This window comes from Rutidosis leptorrhynchoides, chromosome 6 (assembly GCF_046630445.1).
Source record: "Rutidosis leptorrhynchoides isolate AG116_Rl617_1_P2 chromosome 6, CSIRO_AGI_Rlap_v1, whole genome shotgun sequence".
NCBI classification, from domain to species: Eukaryota; Viridiplantae; Streptophyta; class Magnoliopsida; order Asterales; family Asteraceae; genus Rutidosis; species Rutidosis leptorrhynchoides.
In genome coordinates this window covers 87,937,365-87,956,550 of record NC_092338.1, presented here as the reverse complement: position 1 = coordinate 87,956,550, position 19,186 = coordinate 87,937,365, and the positions used below count along the sequence as shown (strand labels likewise).

The following is a 19,186-nucleotide window of genomic DNA, read 5'->3' as shown; positions in this document are numbered from 1 at the left end:
CCTATAAACCCTAATATCTAAACCCTAATATCTAAAACCTCAACATACGCTCGAAAAACACGATAATTGTTATATATTACTTCTTCGAGTGTTTTTCCGCCAAAATAAAAAACATTTATTACAAAGTGTCTTTATTAAATGTTCATATTTCATCCAATCTATAATGTTCGTGAACACAGCTTTTTCAAAAAACGAAAAAAAAATTGCTTCCCCCAATTGGTTACTTCCCCCTTGATCATATATATATATATATATATATATATATATATATATATATATATATATATAGTGAAGGGATCTAGAGAGAATTATAGTGAGGATCCAGAAAGAACCAAGGGTAGAAGAGAACTCAAAGAACTCACAGACTAAACTCAATCTGTGTGCAGATTGAGGTCAATCTGTGAGTTTTATGAATTCTCTACCATATATATATATATATATATATATATATATATATATATATATATATATATATATATATATATATATATATATATATATATATATATATATATATATATATTACATATACATATAATAATAATATAATACATCGTGAAATAATTTAGTGATAAGTATTTTTTTCAATAGCCACGCAACATCCACGTGTTCAACGCAAATACTATCGTAAAAGCGAAACCACTATGCTATCGTAAACATGATACTTCTTGAACTTAGAATCGTTGAAGACGTGGCTATTGCGAAGGCACCAAATGTTCCATAAAGCCGAAATTATGATAACTGGACAACGTGATTACAAAACCCTCTGAACGCTATGTGGTGTTGAACGGACCGTTGTTTTGTTTTGGTTTTGTATGATTTTTTCTAGCTCCCCGCTAGTTTCAATAAAAATTTGATTTATGCTATTAAAAAAAAACTATTTTTTTAGAGGATTAAGAGTTATTTATCTTTGTAGTTTCTAAGCTTTGTAATATTCCTTAAGCCTCTATTCCAAATTTATAATGGATCAAAGAGGGAAGGAAATTGTAATGGATCAAGCCATCTATTTGATGGCTAGCTTTGAGTTTTTTATATCATAAAAAAAATTAAAAAATTACGAGTATTTAAATAACTAGGCATGCGATTAGTCGTTTCACAATTTTTTTTCCTATATATTATACACACAAATTTTGACTTCTCTTCGCCCGTAAGTTAAATATACGTATAGGCTAATTAAGTGAACAAACAACTTAATTAATAAAGTAGGCAGTTTAGATCTCTATCGGTGGTATCCAATATCCATCCATCCATCCATCCATCTTAAAATACTTCAATTGCACGAGTCTCAATTTTCACTTTTTTAAAACTTCTTTTTAAATCTAGAAATTACTGTAACATCCTGTTTGTAACACCTGTTGGAAAAACCTCGTGCATCTTGATCGAATATATAACACGTATACAATACTTCCGAATTCCTTTACCTTCCTGCCTCATCACAGTCCTAAATTTACTTCAAACCCATCTTATAATTTAAGTTTTTAGTTCGAAAAATTGGATCTTTACGTTAACCCTTTTGAAATTAATCGATTTCATCATATGGGTCAGTTTCTTTTGATTGAAAGAAATTGAGAAATCTCATCAAGTTTGGATTTTTATCTTTGGGTTTTGTTAGGAAAACATATTTGATCAAGTTTTCTGATCTGGGTCATAATCTTTTGGTCAATTTTGACTTAAAAGTAACCAATTATGAAGTTAGCGTTTATAATTTGTGTTTGGTTTTTGTTTATGTATGGATCATGTTTGGGTAGATTTGTAGTGGAAAAGAATAGCTTGAGGGTGACTTCACCTGATAATTTAAAAGGTGCATATGAATGTGCAATTGGAAACTTTGGTGTTCCTCAGTATGGTGGAACATTAACTGGTTATGTTCGATATCCGAAATCGAATCAAAAGGCATGTCAAACATTTGATGATCCATTGAAATCAGAACCTGCTGGTGGTCTTCCAGTTTTTGCACTTCTTGATCGTGGTGGTAATGATTTGTTGCTACTTTTAGTCTTAATTTTCTTTGATACTATATTGAACATGAACATGCTATGTTGGGAGCTTTTATCTAATTTTAGTATATGGTTATGATTTGCTATTAAAAAGTTCCTTACTTTAATGGTTACTATATTTAGATAATCTAAGATTGGTTCAAAACTTCCGAAATTGGCTTACATTGAACAGGTATTCTTAGTAATTGAGTCAAAATTATTTGAAGTTTTTGGAGCTGACTAGAGGGTTATGTAGGAACTATGATGGTTGAGATAAATGTAGATTTGAATGCAAATTCGTAATTTTCATACTGATTTTTTTATATAATTTCCGAGGTAGAAGGTAGAAGGTTTTCCCTGTTCGGGCTACCCGAATCCGACCCCATACTCCCCACTCCAACCCTTCCTGGCCACCACTAAATATTCGTCCCAGACGGGATTTGAGGACAGGATTCGAACCTAGACGGGATTTGAACCTGAGACCTCTTGCTAGATAATTACTTTCAAAAATGTGGTTAAGATAAACCCTCATGTCCTTCAGAAGCTAAAACAAAACTTGACTTTTTTTATTTAGAGTCAAAAATTATTTTGATTACTTTTATTACAATTCAAATTGCCTTTGTTATCAATTTGTTCTTTTTAGGGTTGCATAGGGGCATTATCTCTTAATCATAAAATAAGCATTTTGCATACGTAAGTAGTGATCGACATAACATGTCTTAAATTGGCATTGGCAAAGTTATTCATCTGACTTATAGAATTAGAACCAGATAATCAAATAATTAAAGTTAGATTTTATCACATTTACCTCAATAGTAATTTCTATTTAACTACTTTATAAAAACGCCTTGAACTTGCAGATTGTTATTTCACATTAAAGGCATGGAATGCACAAAAAGCTGGAGCCGCAGCTATTCTTGTTGTGGACGATAGACCCGAGCATTTAATCACCATGGATATGCCCGAATCGGAAGACGCAAATGCCGATTACTTGCAAAACATAACCATACCTTCGGCTCTAATCAGCAAATCACTCGGGGAGTCGATTAAAAAAGCCTTAACCAAGGGCGATATGGTAAATATAAAACTCGATTGGACAGAATCACTCCCTCATCCCGACGAGCGCGTAGAATACGAGTTTTGGACAAATAGTAATGACGAGTGTGGGCCCAAGTGTGACAGTCAAATAAATTTTGTTAAAGATTTTAAAGGTGCGGCTCAAATACTAGAGAAAAAAGGGTACACTCAGTTTACACCACATTATATAACTTGGTATTGTCCCGAGGCTTTTACGTTGAGTAAACAGTGTAAATCGCAATGTATTAATCATGGACGATATTGTGCTCCTGATCCCGAGCAAGATTTTAGTAAAGGTTATGATGGTAAGGATGTTGTTGTTCAAAATTTAAGACAGGCGTGTTTTTATAAAGTGGCGAATGAGACCGGGAAGCCTTGGCTTTGGTGGGATTATGTGACGGATTTTTCGATCCGTTGCCCGATGAAAAATCAGAAGTACACCATAGAGTGTGCAGATGAAGTCATCAAGTCACTTGGTGAGTTTATTTAAGATTCAATATATTATATATGGCTGTCTGCGTAATTGCTAACATCAATATAAGGGTTAAAGGTAGCATAACGTGCGGGTTGGGTGTACCTGGTCAGAATGGGCAATTGTGTAGAACCGTTCAAAATGGGCTGTGTTGGTTTGGACAGATTTGTAAACCCTTTTTCCCCTTCTCTGGATTTTAATAAATTTATAAAAATAGTACTATAATGATAATCTAAATCTTAATTTAGCATAAAATGATCTATGTGGTTCTATGCATATGATTACATTTGGGTGAATTTCAACCTGTTTTCTTCCTGGTTAGTTTTTTGTTATTACCCATTTGACATGTTCAATTTACTGATAAACGGGTCGAAAAGATCAACACACTTTATAAGAATCTGTATTTTGGACCGAAATGCCTATTTCATAGCTTTTGCATTTATGTTCCAAAATTTATGATTTTTGGCAGCAAACATGGTTTAGGCATTTTCTTAAAAAGTAATATAAGGTTGCACTGAGAGGTCAAGTGCGATAATTAAACTGCGCCGTAACTCCAGTAATATCATATAAGATCACACATTACGTGAGACAGTATAAAGTTAATAGAAAATAGTTTCATGCATGTACGCGCACTTAACTAGTATGCTTAAATTTTAGGGCTTTTTAATGTTAAACTAATATTCTTTTTTATCTCTATTGTTTTATCATACTCAGGTGTTGATCTAAAAAAAATAGACGAATGTGTGGGTGATACAGAAGCAGATGTTGATAACGCGGTCCTTAAGGCTGAACAAGAAGCACAGGTATCTGTAATGGTTTTAAATTATTTTTTTGATATAGGTTAACATAATCAATGTATTAAGGTTAAAAATGTAGTTTCAACATATTTTGGCGGTTTGTAATCGTGTAGATCGGCAAAGGTTCACGTGGGGATGTGACAATTCTGCCGACTCTCGTGATAAACAACAGACAGTATAGGGGTATGTATATAACAGCCAAAAGTCTTGTGTGTTTTTGCACCATTCTATATACATATACATATACATATACGTATACGTATACGTATACGTATACGTATGTGTGTGTGTGTGTGTGTGTGTGAGTATTTATTTATTTATTTATTTATTTTTTTTTTTATCTTGCATAACCTTTATTTTATATGTTTCAGGTAAGCTTGCAAAACAAGCAGTTCTGAAGGCCATTTGTTCAGGATTCGAGGAAACAACTGAGGCAGCCATATGTTTGAGTGACGGTTAGCGCCCTTAGCTTTTTTGTTTTATGGTACTTTAACTAATTGTGTAATTCAAAAAATTGCGCCCAGTATGTTTTTTAGGCAATGGCGGATCTAGGAATCGTAGTCACGGGTGCCATTAGTTAAAAGCTCAAAAATTTACACTCATTAAAACGCACAAATGTTTCCACTAGATGACTTATTTCACTGTTAGCACATGCTGCCAGTGCTAACATACTAGTACCGCCCCTGTTTTTATGAGTAAACTTTTAAAAGGTTTAAGTGCTCCTGTTACATGTTTATAATCAAATAAGTGACTCGTTTGCATGGTTAAGAGCTTGACTAATAATCTTGTGTTTTGGATCTATGTTCCTTAAATTAGTCATTGATTGATCCTTCGTGTTACACATGTTCTTGAGATCTCACTGATTTCATTCTTTAGTTGTAGTTTATTGAAAATCTGTCTGGGAAAGTACATTGATAATCGTTGATATTAGTTGTGCTTAGTATGTACTAATGAATCTTATTTTGTGTATTTTTTTTTATAGAAATACAAACAAATGAGTGCCTAGAGAACAACGGTGGCTGCTGGATGGATAAAGCAGCTAATATTACCGCGTGCAGGGTATCATTAAATTAGTGATTATTTTTTCCGCCATTGTATTTTCGGCTTAAGTTAACTTTTATCTAATGTGAGGGTATCTTTTTTGTTTGTTATAGGATACATTTCGGGGGAGAGTTTGTGAATGTCCGATTGTACAGGGTGTCAAATTCACTGGTGATGGCTATAAACACTGTGAAGGTATTGTTAGTTATTTTATTTATTTTTTATTTTTTGTGGGATATAGTTTATACAAAAAAGAGGTTGATGTTTTTACATTTTTGTATCGTGCAGCATCAGGAGCACTACGTTGTGAAGTTAACAACGGAGGCTGTTGGAAAAGCACCAAGCTGGGCAGGACCTACTCTGCTTGTATTGTTAGTGCTCTCTCTCTCTCTCTCTATAGATGATTATTCAAAGGTGGCAAGATGGGCGGGTAGGGTATTGGGTCAAAACCGGTTCAGGTTAACTAGTTTTATACTTTTATATTTGGTAGTGTCAAAGCGGCTCGAGTCAAGTTGGGCTGACCCTAAAACACTTTTTGTCCAATCTCTTATCATTCTAGATGATTTGAGTCTTGATTTTGGCTACAGTAATTTCATCTTTGAATTAAAGTGACTGGGGAGATTTTATGCAGCAAAAATATACTTTGGCGACTCTATACCCAGTTGACCCATTCCTTACCGCTGATATTTTAGTTACTGTTTGAGGCATACGAAAAGTCACTTTGACCTATTCATAAGTTGGTCAAAATTGACACTTCAATACATACGTATATACATTATGCACACACCTATACACGTCTAAATGTTTATGCAAACATACACATAGACAGAAGCAATGCAATGCAATGCAATTCATGCTGGTTAATGCTATATCTTTTTTAGGCATATTAATATATCATTCACACTGTTTGTTATCGTCTTCCTTTGAAGTAAAAAATGATTTCAGCTTTACTTTTTCTTACAGGATGATCACACAAAGGGTTGCAAGTGTCCTCCAGGGTTCAAAGGGGACGGAGTAAACAGTTGTGAAGGTCTTATTCTGCTATCATTTACATTTATATTTATATTTATACATATTGAAATTGTTTTTGGTTTCAGTTTTGCCTCTAAATTTCTTGAAACCGGAAATCGAACCGATGAACACCCTAGATCTTATTTCATGTATATATTTCAGATGTTGATGAATGCAAAGAGAAAACAGCATGTCAGTGTCCAAACTGCAAATGCAAGAATACATGGGGTAGTTACGAGTGTAGTTGCAGCGGTAATTTGCTCTATATGAGGGAATACGACACTTGTATAAGTAAGTCCTCGAATTCTAGTTTATTTAATCTCCTAATTTAATTTGCAATATGTATGTATGATGTTCCTTTCCTAGTTTATTTGTTTCTAGAAACTTACAAATTTTTCATGGAAATAGGTAAGGATGGTAAAGCTGTAGTCAGTTGGTCATTTGTGTTGGTCATTATCCTTGGTATGGCAGTTGCCGGTGCTGCAGGTTACGCGTTTTATAAGTACAGGGTCCGGGTAAGCAATATTTCTTTTACATTTGGAAATACACATTTCTTGGAGGTGGTAATTTCGACCCATTTACTGTGGATGGGTCGATTTGGGTTAATTTTTTATACCGGTTTAAATGAGTCAAACTAACTAATTTAGTAACGCGCCAAATGGATTCCTCTTAATTTTTAAAGCATTTTGCTTAACGATATAAAGGATGTCGTTAATGCGCTTTACACAGCTCTACATTCATGCAGGGGCGGTACTTGGTGTATGCGGGAGGGGGTGCTTGCCCCATCCGGCTTAAAAAATTTTTTATTCTAATTTTTTTTTTAAACTAAAAAACAAGTTTTTTTTTTTTTTTTTTTTTTTTTTTTTTTTTTTTTTAATGTTTAACCCCTGTCACTACTTTTACCGCCTTTGTAGTTGGGTTCAAGTTCCGCCACTGTATTCATGTAACTGTCATCACTAAATTACTATTTAACTGCTATGTACAACAGTTTAAAGTGCGTTAACGACAACCCTCGTTAGCAAAATCCATTTTTAAAATATCGTTCACGATATATTATCAAATAAAAAATTTTTTATTCTAATTTTTTTTTAAACTAAAAAACAAGTTTTTTTTTTTTTTTTTTTTTTTTTTTTTTTTTTTTTTTTTTAATGTTTAACCCCTGTCACTACTTTTACCGCCTTTGTAGTTGGGTTCAAGTTCCGCCACTGTATTCATGTAACTGTCATCACTAAATTACTATTTAACTGCTATGTACAACAGTTTAAAGTGCGTTAACGACAACCCTCGTTAGCAAAATCCATTTTTAAAATATCGTTCACGATATATTATCTGATAAAATAAATTAACTATCCTTTTAAAATTGTTTTTAAATAAGCAAGAGAGTGTTGTGGAATCAAGTGATACATGGATTAACCCAATCCAACTGTATTCATGTAACTGTCATCACTAAATTACTATTTAACTGCTATGTACAACAGTTTAAAGTGCGTTAACGACAACCCTCGTTAGCAAAATCCATTTTTAAAATATCGTTCACGATATATTATCTGATAAAATAAATTAACTATCCTTTTAAAATTGTTTTTAAATAAGCAAGAGAGTGTTGTGGAATCAAGTGATACATGGATTAACCCAATCCAACCAAAACCTATTATTTAGCCCAACCCAACATTTTCTTTATAAAATTTTGGTTAATGACAAATATAATGTGCAGACATACATGGATTCCGAGATCCGAGCTATAATGGCGCAGTATATGCCATTGGACAACCAGTCAGAGATTGAAGTCCATGGTACTACTCGTGGAGGCGTATAAAGAAGATGAATACCATAAGATAAACGGGCTTAAGGATTCACGACCAAAGTTTAGTTAATTGAAGGGGTGTGATTTGTTAGGTTTGATCTTTTGAGATGCTTCTATGTATATGTCAACCTTTTCTTGAGGCTTGTTTAATTTTTAGGTTAAGAGAGTCAACTAAAGATATTTGTGATTAAGGTTCTTTATTTATGTTAGCATGCTAGAATATTAACCACCATTTCATCTTTGATTCACCAATGGTTTGTCAAATTTACTTTCTTTATACGCGTTCAGCTCAACAAATGTTTATTTATCTTGTAATACATCAGTAAACTTTTGTTCAGTTAAACAAAAAAAAAAAAAAAATTATGTTTGAAAGCTTCTTCTATGGTCAAAAACATTGAGAAACAGAGAAGAAGCGGTTTAAGAGGCAGAGAAGAAGCGGTTTTCAATGTTTAAAATACATACTTTCTGGACTTCTATGGTCAGAAACAAACCAACTTTTGAAAGCTTCTTCTATGGTCAAAAACATTGAGAAACAAACACAACTTCAATCTTTCAGAAATGGTAATTTAATTTTGAAACGGAGATGCTCTATATGTAATTAAGAAAATTGGGATAATATATAAATCATTTCCATACATGTTGAATAATGAAATTCCAAGTACAAGATGTTTATAACTCAGTAGCTATTCAATCTTTCGGTAAATAATGTAATCTCCAGTAACATCGAGAACACAAAACACAATCACCTATTACAATCGTACCCATTCCATGATGCAACTCTCGCTTACCAAATGCAGTTTTTCAAACTTGACGCGATGCCGAAGGTGGTATGAGAGTATTATTTTTCATAATTCTAAGACTAATAATAATAAGATAATAGGTTTTAGTATGCAAGTAGATGCAGGATTTCAATCTGAAAAAGCATACACCAAATCCTTCAAGTCTTGGTCTCATAACTACAAACCTGAAAAATAGACCTAACTTTCTGTCTTGGGTCTCAGAACTTGATCCTTCTGTTGACTGTCCACGAGAGTATGTGAGTCTATAGACATATAGAATGCAAGTGCTGCACCACTGCATGTTGAAAAAGATAAAGTAAAAAAAAAAAAAAAAAAAAAAAAGAATACAATATTTCCAACATGAATTGCTAAATTACAAGATCAGTGCTTGATTAGAGTAACACGATATTAACTCACAAGAATGTCTTACATACATGAAATTAAGCGGCTAGTTTAGCACATAACTTTCCATGAAGTTAGCAAAGACGACTTGCTTGGATTAAAATTTAACAACTCTCGTCAATGACCATTAATGTAAAATTGTTTAATCTATCAGAAAACACAACACTCAAGATAAATAGATACTAGTAATAAGTATAAAAAGTAAAAATAATCACATTGTGGTAAAACAGATCCTAAACCACAAAAACCATAATATATAATGCTTTGGAGCTATACATGAATGAAACAAGCCATACCTGATTATAAGTGCAATGTATCTGGTAAATGCTGGCCTCTGTACAGAATGAAAATGAAACATTTGTTAGCGACATGAACATTAGAGCGCACACATGTATGTATATATCCATATACATATAGAGAAAGAAATATAAGTACAGATTGTCAAAAAGGTATTTGTCATTCTTACCGTGAACACCAGACGTAAATCCCTCAAAAACAATAATGTAGCAATGACTGCACAATCCACAGTTTTTCATCAAATTCAAATAAGCAAAAAAAAAAAAAAAACAAAAAAAACAATACTTTATGCTATAATAAATATATATAATATATAATTACACCAACCTAACTGGCCTTTCAAAGCAATAGGCGTAGATTCGCCTTTTTTCCATGATCTTAAACTATAAACAGCTAACGCCAAGAGAGTTCCACCAAGAATAACACCAAATCTAATACCAGAAACACTTCCAGTTATCATGAACGAAATAAAACCACCTAAAGTAAGCAGCCCACCTGATAACACAATAACATAAATCAAAATTTTGAGTACCTAAATAAGGTTGCGTTTGATAAAACTGAATGATTTAGCATTGAATGGTTCATAATATGAACGATTTAAAGTCTCTGAATAAACTTGGTTCTGAATGAAAATAAGTTGTTTGATAATCAATTTGAATAAACGGTATGAATCGGGTAAAATTACCTTATTAACACGATATATGAATAAAAAACATATGATTTGAGGCGGATATTACGAAAAAAATGAGGCTCTTAATGTTTAAGAGAGTGTTGCAACTCTGAATGGAATTTAGCATCATATGTCATTCAGAGGTCAAAAACAAACGCGCTAAACGAACTTAAGGTTGAATGGTTCAGCATAGCACTGAACCATTCAATTAAGAGGTAAACAAACACACCCTAAAAAACCGTCAAGCATTTTGAATGATGAATACTGATGCATGACATGGAAACTTTACCGTATGGGATACCAACGTAAAAGTCAAGAACATGTGATACATCTTTCACGTCATCAGTTGAAGACGCAAATGTTTCGACGATATCCTTCACTTGTTCAGGAGAGTTTTCGGCAGCTGCAGACACATACACTTTACCTTCTTCAGTAAGTTCTTTAGCAATCACAACCAAATCTTCACTTGCTTTATCAGCTTGAATCTTCAATTGCTCAGTTGTCTCCTTTAGTACCACTATAGCTTTCTTTAAATACTCTTTGTAAGCTTCTTCAGAAATATTCAACATTTTAAATGATTGTTCTTTAAAAGACGCCGCAATTTGTTTCCATGCTTCATTAGCTTCTCCAAACTTATCTTTTAACTTATTTGCATCCTCTTCAAATTCAATATCTGAAGAGTTCTGAATATGCAAACATACAACATCATTAGTAATTATCCTTATGCTTTATTCTATAAGGCAAAAACTATGTTAGCCCAACTTTACTTCCTTACTCTTGGGCAATTACTTGTTAAGAAAAACACAAGTATTATGCCATATCACATATTCACTTGTAGTCTACATTTCAGGTATGTACATCATTATTTTATATAATCTTGGGATAAATGCAATCAAAGGTAAGAAAGAATGCCACATTCGAAAATCTGGGGTACAGTGGCGAATGTATGTACAAGCAAGTGGGTCCTTCGAGCCCATTAAAAAAAAAATTCATAGTAAAATACTACATTATATATGACACCACTAAATTAATAAACAGAACCCTATTTATTTATAAAATTAGTAGTTTTTACGGAAGTAAATAGCCATTATTTAGAGAAAAAAATTATAAAGTACCACTACAAAAAATCATTTTTGATCCTCGAATCGCCACTAGTGGGGAACCAAAACTTTAACAGTCAAAAAGATTGAAGCTCAATTTCGGTCAGTCTCGAATAAAATATTCAATTTCGAACAAATTCCAAAAGCTTGATAAAATTTCCCTGTAACTGAAATATCACTTCCTTATTCAGAGAGACACAGAGAGAGAGAGGGGGTGGGGGGGGGGGGGGGGGTGGGGGTGGGGGGCTGTAAGTTTCAATCCAATCCAAACAAACATTGCAGAACAAAATTTCAAGATACAAATACAAAATTATTTAAAAAATAAAAAGCAGCAACTTCAAATACCTACATTTCACACTACTATCAGACCTACAACAAATCAGCAAAATTTAAACGAAGTTCAACTCACCGAATCTTCATGAGACGCAGCAAACAAAAAAATGGACCGGTTCCGGTAATTCAAACCGGAAATGAATGAACCGGGGCGAAGTCCTTTCGGATAACTGGAAGCAGGCACCGCAAGTGTGAGTACACCGGTGTTCCGGCTCCGGATAATAGACCCGACCCGACATACCGAATCAATTGAAGCTCGCTTTAAATAAAGGTAGTTAGAGTTAGGGTTTGATACTGAAATCGTACTAATTGCACTACTCGTGTTTACGGTTAGGGTTTTGTTTTGTAAATTTGGGATTAAGTGACTAGGGGTGGTGCTAAAATGAGCGTAGTGCGTAACGGCAGGATAGATGTAGAGGCGAAGGGAACAATGAAAATTAAAAAAGAGTACGAAGATGTGAAGAAGAGGAATAGGGTGGAAGATGCTAATGTGAGCCGGGTAGGTAACGGAAAAGTATCAATTTGTTGACACGTAAGGAATATTATACGAAGTGTGAGGTACCGTGATCGTTCTCAAACTCGTTAAAAAATCAAGTTAAGTGTAAAATGTAAAATAACTCGATCTTTTTATATAGAGCTTGCAAAAAGGGGCGAAAATTAGAAGGGGCAAAAGGGGGCAGCCGCGCCCAGTGGATTTTTAATTTTTATTGCAAAAATTTTGGGTTTTTCGATTATGTCCCAGTGGAATTTTTTTTTTGCCCCAAAATCTCCATATTTTGTCCCAAAACTTTCACATTTTGCCCCAAAACCTCCACATTTTGCCAAAAACTCTCAAATTTTGTCCAAAAACCTTCATATTTTGAGTAAAAAATATTTGCTACCTCTTAAAAAAAAATTTCGCCCCCGGTGAAAAAAATTTCTGCTTCCGCTACTGCATAAGATATTACTTCCTTGCGACATCTTGCTTTGGAGCTTGGTCGGGGAGTGGTTCTTTGAAGGTTGTTTCTTCTGACACCCTTTATGGTTGTCGACAGTTTTGTTATTGTTAAAATTAATACTTAATCAAACTCATTTTTGATTATTTATCTGTCTTCTTTTCATTTGTGATTGTTCTAGTCCTCCTGTGTAGGTCTGTTACTTTCCATCTGTTAAAGGACCTTTGGTATTAGATGATCAAGACCTGCTGCTGTTAAAGAAATAAAGTAGAGGGACCTGTTCTGCACTTTCTTGATACCTTAAGGTTTAATGACGCGTGAAGATTGATACTTATATAAAGGGGTGTTGGTGCTAGGGTTTTGCACACACAATATACGGCTTCATCTGATTCATATTTCATCCAATAAAACCCTGATTTCATAGTGATTCAGAGTGTTGATCACTCTTGTGTTCTTTGTCAGTTTTGCACTGCTTACTTTATTATTTTTTGTGCTAAATTTATCACCAAGTTATCGACATAAATCTTGGTTTCTGGTAGTGTTCTTGTTGATCGATTTAACCTTGTTTTGAATCAATTGAAGCAATTTTGGTTATTGTTACCGCTTAACAGTTATGATGGCGGGCGGTGTTCTCATGATCCTCTCGCTTCTTTCTTTTCGGATTCTTGTAGGTTTGGGGTCTCTGGCGTTGTTTATGTGGCCTATAGACCCGTAGAAATGGATTAGTGTACATTTGGTATTGTGGTCTTTTCGTTGTTATAACTCTTATCAATAATATAAAATTTAAGGCGTTTGACAAAAAGTGTGTTTACAAATGAATAATATAAATTTTTTGCCGTTTAATTCCAAAAATAAATTTTATGATCTTTTGACAGGATTCTTATTTATATTTAGAAATGCAATATACTCGTACATAACCAATATGTATTTCATGAAGATACATATCATATAAGTACACCCTTGAACCTACAATCTCATTTAGGATACCACAATACCTTTAGACGAATGGAAACTCGGAAGAAATTCTTTTTTCTAACGGCGGTTATGAGAAATTGACGGAGGTTCGAACGTGATGTCAGAGCCCATCCATCCGATCTTCTAGACGAACCAATACAATCATATCGCCCCTCAGGAGGAAACCCTCATGACGAATTCATACGGGCATCAGGGGGGGGGGGGGGGGGGGGGGCTGTAAGTTTCAATCCAATCCAAACAAACATTGCAGAACAAAATTTCAAGATACAAATACAAAATTATTTAAAAAATAAAAAGCAGCAACTTCAAATACCTACATTTCACACTACTATCAGACCTACAACAAATCAACAAACTTTAACCGAAGTTCAACTCACCGAATCCTCATGAGAGGCAGCAAACAAAAAAATGGACCGGTTCCAGTAATTCAAACCGGAAACGAATGAACCGGGGCGAAGTCCTTTCGGATAACTGGAAGCAGGTACCGCAAGTGTGAGGACACCGGAGTTCCGACTCCGGATAATAGACCCGACCCGAGATACCGACTCAATTGAAGCTCGCTTTAAACATAACTCGTTAGAGTTAGGGTTTGATACTGATATCGTACTAATTGCACTACTCATGTTTACAGTTAGGGTTTTGTTTTGTAAATTTGGGATTAAGTGACTAGGGGTGGTGTTAAAATGAGCGTAGTGCGTAACGGCGGGATAGATGTAGAGGCGAAGGGAACAATGAAAATTAAAAAAGAGTACGAAGATGTGAAGAAGATGAATAGGGTGGAAGATGCTAATGTGAGCCGGGTAGGTAACGGAAAAGTATCAACTTGTTGACACGCAAGGAATATTATACGAAGTGTGAGGTACCGTGATCGTTCTCAAACTCGTTAAAAAATCAAGTTAAGTGTAAAACGTAAAATAACTCGAGCTTTTTATATCGAGCTCGCATAAAATTAAGGGCGAAAATTAGAAGGGGCGGAAAGGGGCAGCCGCGCCCACTGGATTTTCAATTTTTAGTGCAAAAATTTTGGGTTTTTCGATTATGCCTCCAGTGAAATTTTTTTTTTTTGCCCCAAAGTCTCCATATTTTGTCCAAAAACCTTCACATTTTGCCCCAAAACCTCCACATTTTGCCCCAAAACTTTCACATTTTGCCAAAAACTCCCAAATTTTGCCCAAAAACCTTCATATTTTGGGTAAAAAAAATTTGCTACCTCTTAAAAAAAAAATTCGTCCCCGATGAAAAAAAATTTCTGCTTCCGCTAATGCATAAGATATTACTTCCTTGCGACATCTTGCTTTGGAGCTTGGTCGGGGAGTGGTTCTTTGAAGGTTGTTTCTTCTGACACCCTTTATGGTTGTCGACAGTTTTGTTATTGTTAAAATTAATACTTAATCAAACTCATTTTTGATTATTTATCTTTGTCTTCTTTTCATTTGTGATTGTTCTAGTCCTCCTGTGTAGGTCTGTTACTTTCCATCTGTTAAAGGACCTTTGGTATTAGATGATCAAGACCTGATGCTGTTAAAGAAATAAAGTAGAGGGACCTGTTCTGCACTTTCTTGATACCTTAAGGTTTAATGACGCGTGAAGATTGATACTTATATAAAGGGGTGTTGGTGCTAGGGTTTTGCACACACAATATACGGCTTCATCTGATTCATATTTCATCCAATAAAACCCTGATTTCATAGTGATTCAGAGTGTTGATCACTCTTGTGTTCTTTGTCAGTTTTGCACTGCTTACTTTATTATTTTTTGTGCTAAATTTATCACCAAGTTATCGACATAAATCTTGGTTTCTGGTAGTGTTCTTGTTGATCGATTTAACCTTGTTTTGAATCAATTGAAGCAATTTTGGTTATTGTTACCGCTTAACAGTTATGATGGCGGGCGGTGTTCTCAGGATCCTCTCGCTTCTTTCTTTTCGGATTCTTGTAGGTTTGGGGTCTCTGGCGTTGTTTATGTGGCCTATAGACCCGTAGAAATGGATTAGTGTACATTTGGTATTGTGGTCTTTTCGTTGTTATAACTCTTATCAATAATATAAAATTTAAGGCGTTTGACAAAAAGTGTGTTTACAAAATGAATAATATAAATTTTTTTCCGTTTAATTCCAAAAATAAATTTTATGATCTTTTGACAGGATTCTTATTTATATTTAGAAATGCAATATACTCGTACATAACCAATATGTATTTCATGAAGATACATATCATATAAGTACACCCTTGAACCTACAATCTCATTTAGGATACCACAATACCTTTAGACGAATGGAAACTCGGAAGAAATTCTTTTTTCTAACGGCGGTTATGAGAAATTGACGGAGGTTCGAACGTGATGTCAGAGCCCATCCATCCGATCTTCTAGACGAACCAATACAATCATATCGCCCCTCAGGAGGAAACCCTCATGACGAATTCATACGGGCATCATGTGTGGTAAAACCTCCTCGGATGAGGCTGAAATGCATATATGTTTGAAACCGCCGAGTCCCATGAAATGAGCGAGTAACCACAACATAATTATTTTTGAGCATATGGAGACAAGCATATGACCTTTCATGATAAGTCAGGGCACCACTAATGCACCAACACTTTGCGACTGAAATTCTTTTTTAGGTTTCATAAATCATCAATTATTTATTTTATCATATATGCATACTGAAATGTCCCGTTCTTATTGATTAAAAACGTTCCATATTAATTGATTTCGTTGCGAGGTTTTGACCTCTATATGAGACGTTTTTCAAAGACTGCATTCATTTTAAAACAAACCATAACCTTTATTTCATCAATAAAGGTTTAAAAAGCTTTACGCAGATTATCAAATAATGATAATCTAAAATATCCTGTTTACACACGACTATTACATAATGGTTTACAATACAAATATATTACAACGAAATAAGTTTCTTGAATGCAGTTTTTACACAATATCATACAAGCACGGACTCCAAATCTTGTCCTTATTTAAGTATGCGACAGCGGAAGCTCTTAATAATCACCTGAGAATAAACATGCTTAAAACGTCAACAAAAATGTTGGTGAGTTATAGGGTTAACCTATATATATCAAATCGTAACAATAGACCACAAGATTTCATATTTCAATATACATCCCATACATAGAGATAAAAATCATTCATATGGTGAACACCTGGTAACCGACATTAACAAGATGCATATATAAGAATATCCCCATCATTCCGGGACACCCTTCGGATATGATATAAATTTCGAAGTACTAAAGCATCCGGTACTTTGGATGGGGTTTGTTAGGCCCAATAGATCTATCTTTAGGATTCGTGTCAATTAGGGTGTCTATTCCCTAATTCTTAGATTACCAGACTTAATAAAAAGGGGCATATTCGATTTCGATAATTCAACCATAGAATGTAGTTTCACGTACTTGTGTCTATTTTGTAAATCATTTATAAAACCTGCATGTATTCTCATCCCAAAAATATTAGATTTTAAAAGTGGGACTATAACTCACTTTCACAAATTTTTACTTCGTCGGAAAGTAAGACTTGGCCACTGGTCGATTCACGAACCTATAACAAATATGTACATATATATCAAAGTATGTTCAAAATATATTTACAACACTTTTAATACATTTTGATGTTTTAATTTTATTAAGTCAGCTGTCCTCGTTAGTAACCTACAACTAGTTGTCCACAGTTAGATGTACAGAAATAAATCGATATATATTATCTTGAATCAATCCACGACCCAGTGTATACACGTCTCAGGCTAGATCACAACTCAAAGTATATATATTTTTGGAATCAACCTCAACCCTGTATAGCTAACTCCAACATTACTGCATATAGAGTGTCTATGGTTGTTCCAAATAATATATATACATGAGTCGATATGATATGTCAAAACATTTGCATACGTGTCTATGGTATCCCAAGATTACATAATATATTAGAATACATATATAATACAATATAAGTTAGCTAGGATATGATTTGTATAAAATTGTTAATATTTCCCGTAGCTACAAAAATGAAAAAATATTCAATCTTGTTTTACCCATAACTTCTTCATTTTAAATCCGTTTTGAGTGAATCAAATTGCTATGGTTTCATATTGAACTCTATTTTATGAATCTAAATAGAAAAAGTATAGGTTTATAGTCGGAAATATAAGTTACAAGTCATTTTTGTAAGAGGTAGTCATTTCAGTCGAAAGAACGACGTCTTGATGACCATTTTGAAAAACATACTTCCACTTTGAGTTTAACCATGATTTTTGGATATAGTTTCATGTTCATAAAAAAAATCATTTTCCCAGAAGAACAACTTTTAAATCAAAGTTTATCATAGTTTTTAATTATCAAACCCAAAACAGCCCGCGGTGTTACTACGACGGCGTATGTCCAGTTTTACGGTGTTTTTCGTGTTTCCAGGTTTTAAATCATTAAGTTAGCATATCATATAGATATAGAACATGTGTTTAGTTGATTTTAAAAGTCAAGTTAGAAGGATTAACTTTTGTTTGCGAACAAGTTTAGAATTAACTAAACTATGTTCTAGTGATTTCAAGTTTAAACCTTCGAATAAGATAGCTTTATATGTATGAATCGAATGATGTTATGAACATCATTATCACCTCAAGTTTTGTGGATAAACCTACCGGAAAAGAGACAAATGGATCTAGCTTCAAAGGATCTTGGATGGCTTGAAAGTTCTTGAAGTAGAATCATGACACGAAAACAAGTTCAAGTAAGATTTCCACTCGAAATAAGATTGTTATAGTTATAGAAATTGAATCAAAGTTTGAATATGAGTATTACCTTGTATTAGAAAGATATCTTACTGTAAATAAGAAAGATTTCTTGAGGTTGGATGATCACTCTACAAGATTGGAAGTAAGCTAGCAAACTTGGAAGTATTCTTGATTTTATGAAACTAGAACTTGTAGAATTTATGAAGAACACTTAGAACTTGAAGATAGAACTTAAGAGAGATTAACTAAATGAAGAAAATTGAAGAATGAAAGTGTTTGTAGGTGTTTTTGGTCGTTGGTGTATGGATTAGATATAAAGGATATGTAATTTTGTTTTCATGTAAATAAGTCATGAATGATTACTCATATTTTTGTAATTTTATGAGATATTTCATGCTAGTTGCCAAATGATGATTCACACATGTGTTAGGTGACTCACATGGGCTGCTAAGAGCTGATCATTGGAGTGTATATACCAATAGTACATACATCTAAAAGCTGTGTATTGTACGAGTACGAATACGGGTGCATACGAGTAGAATTGTTGATGAAACTGAACGAGGATGTAATTATAAGCATTTTTGTTAAGTAGAAGTATTTTGATAAGTGTCTTGAAGTCTTTCAAAATTATATGAATACATATTAAAACACTACATGTATATACATTTTAACTGAGTCGTTAAGTCATCGTTAGTCGTTACATGTAAGTGTTGTTTTGAAACCTTTAGGTTAACGATCTTGTTAAATGTTGTTAACCCAATGTTTATAATATCAAA

General features: G+C 33.8%; 2 protein-coding genes across 2 annotated transcripts; one reads left to right on the top strand and one right to left on the bottom strand.

Moving 5' to 3' along the window:
• Positions 1–1,297: 1,297 nt before the first annotated feature.
• On the top strand, positions 1,298–8,426 carry LOC139852908 (vacuolar-sorting receptor 1-like). The gene is made up of 12 exons (XM_071842250.1): positions 1,298–1,972; positions 2,837–3,529; positions 4,240–4,328; positions 4,436–4,505; positions 4,694–4,777; positions 5,305–5,381; positions 5,477–5,558; positions 5,652–5,734; positions 6,327–6,393; positions 6,537–6,665; positions 6,783–6,889; positions 8,089–8,426. The coding sequence occupies exons 1-12, from the start codon at positions 1,687–1,689 to the stop codon at positions 8,188–8,190; spliced, it is 1,869 nt and encodes a 622-aa protein (XP_071698351.1). The 5' UTR covers positions 1,298–1,686; the 3' UTR covers positions 8,191–8,426.
• A 368-nt stretch (positions 8,427–8,794) lies between these two features.
• Positions 8,795–14,546, bottom strand: LOC139852856 (protein FATTY ACID EXPORT 3, chloroplastic-like). Its single transcript, XM_071842193.1, is given in 8 exon segments — positions 8,795–9,231; positions 9,234–9,252; positions 9,656–9,693; positions 9,826–9,872; positions 9,984–10,151; positions 10,616–11,009; positions 11,836–12,018; positions 14,212–14,546. Coding segments are annotated over 8 exon segments (1,182 nt in total). The 5' UTR covers positions 14,293–14,546; the 3' UTR covers positions 8,795–8,979.
• Positions 14,547–19,186: the final 4,640 nt, after the last annotated feature.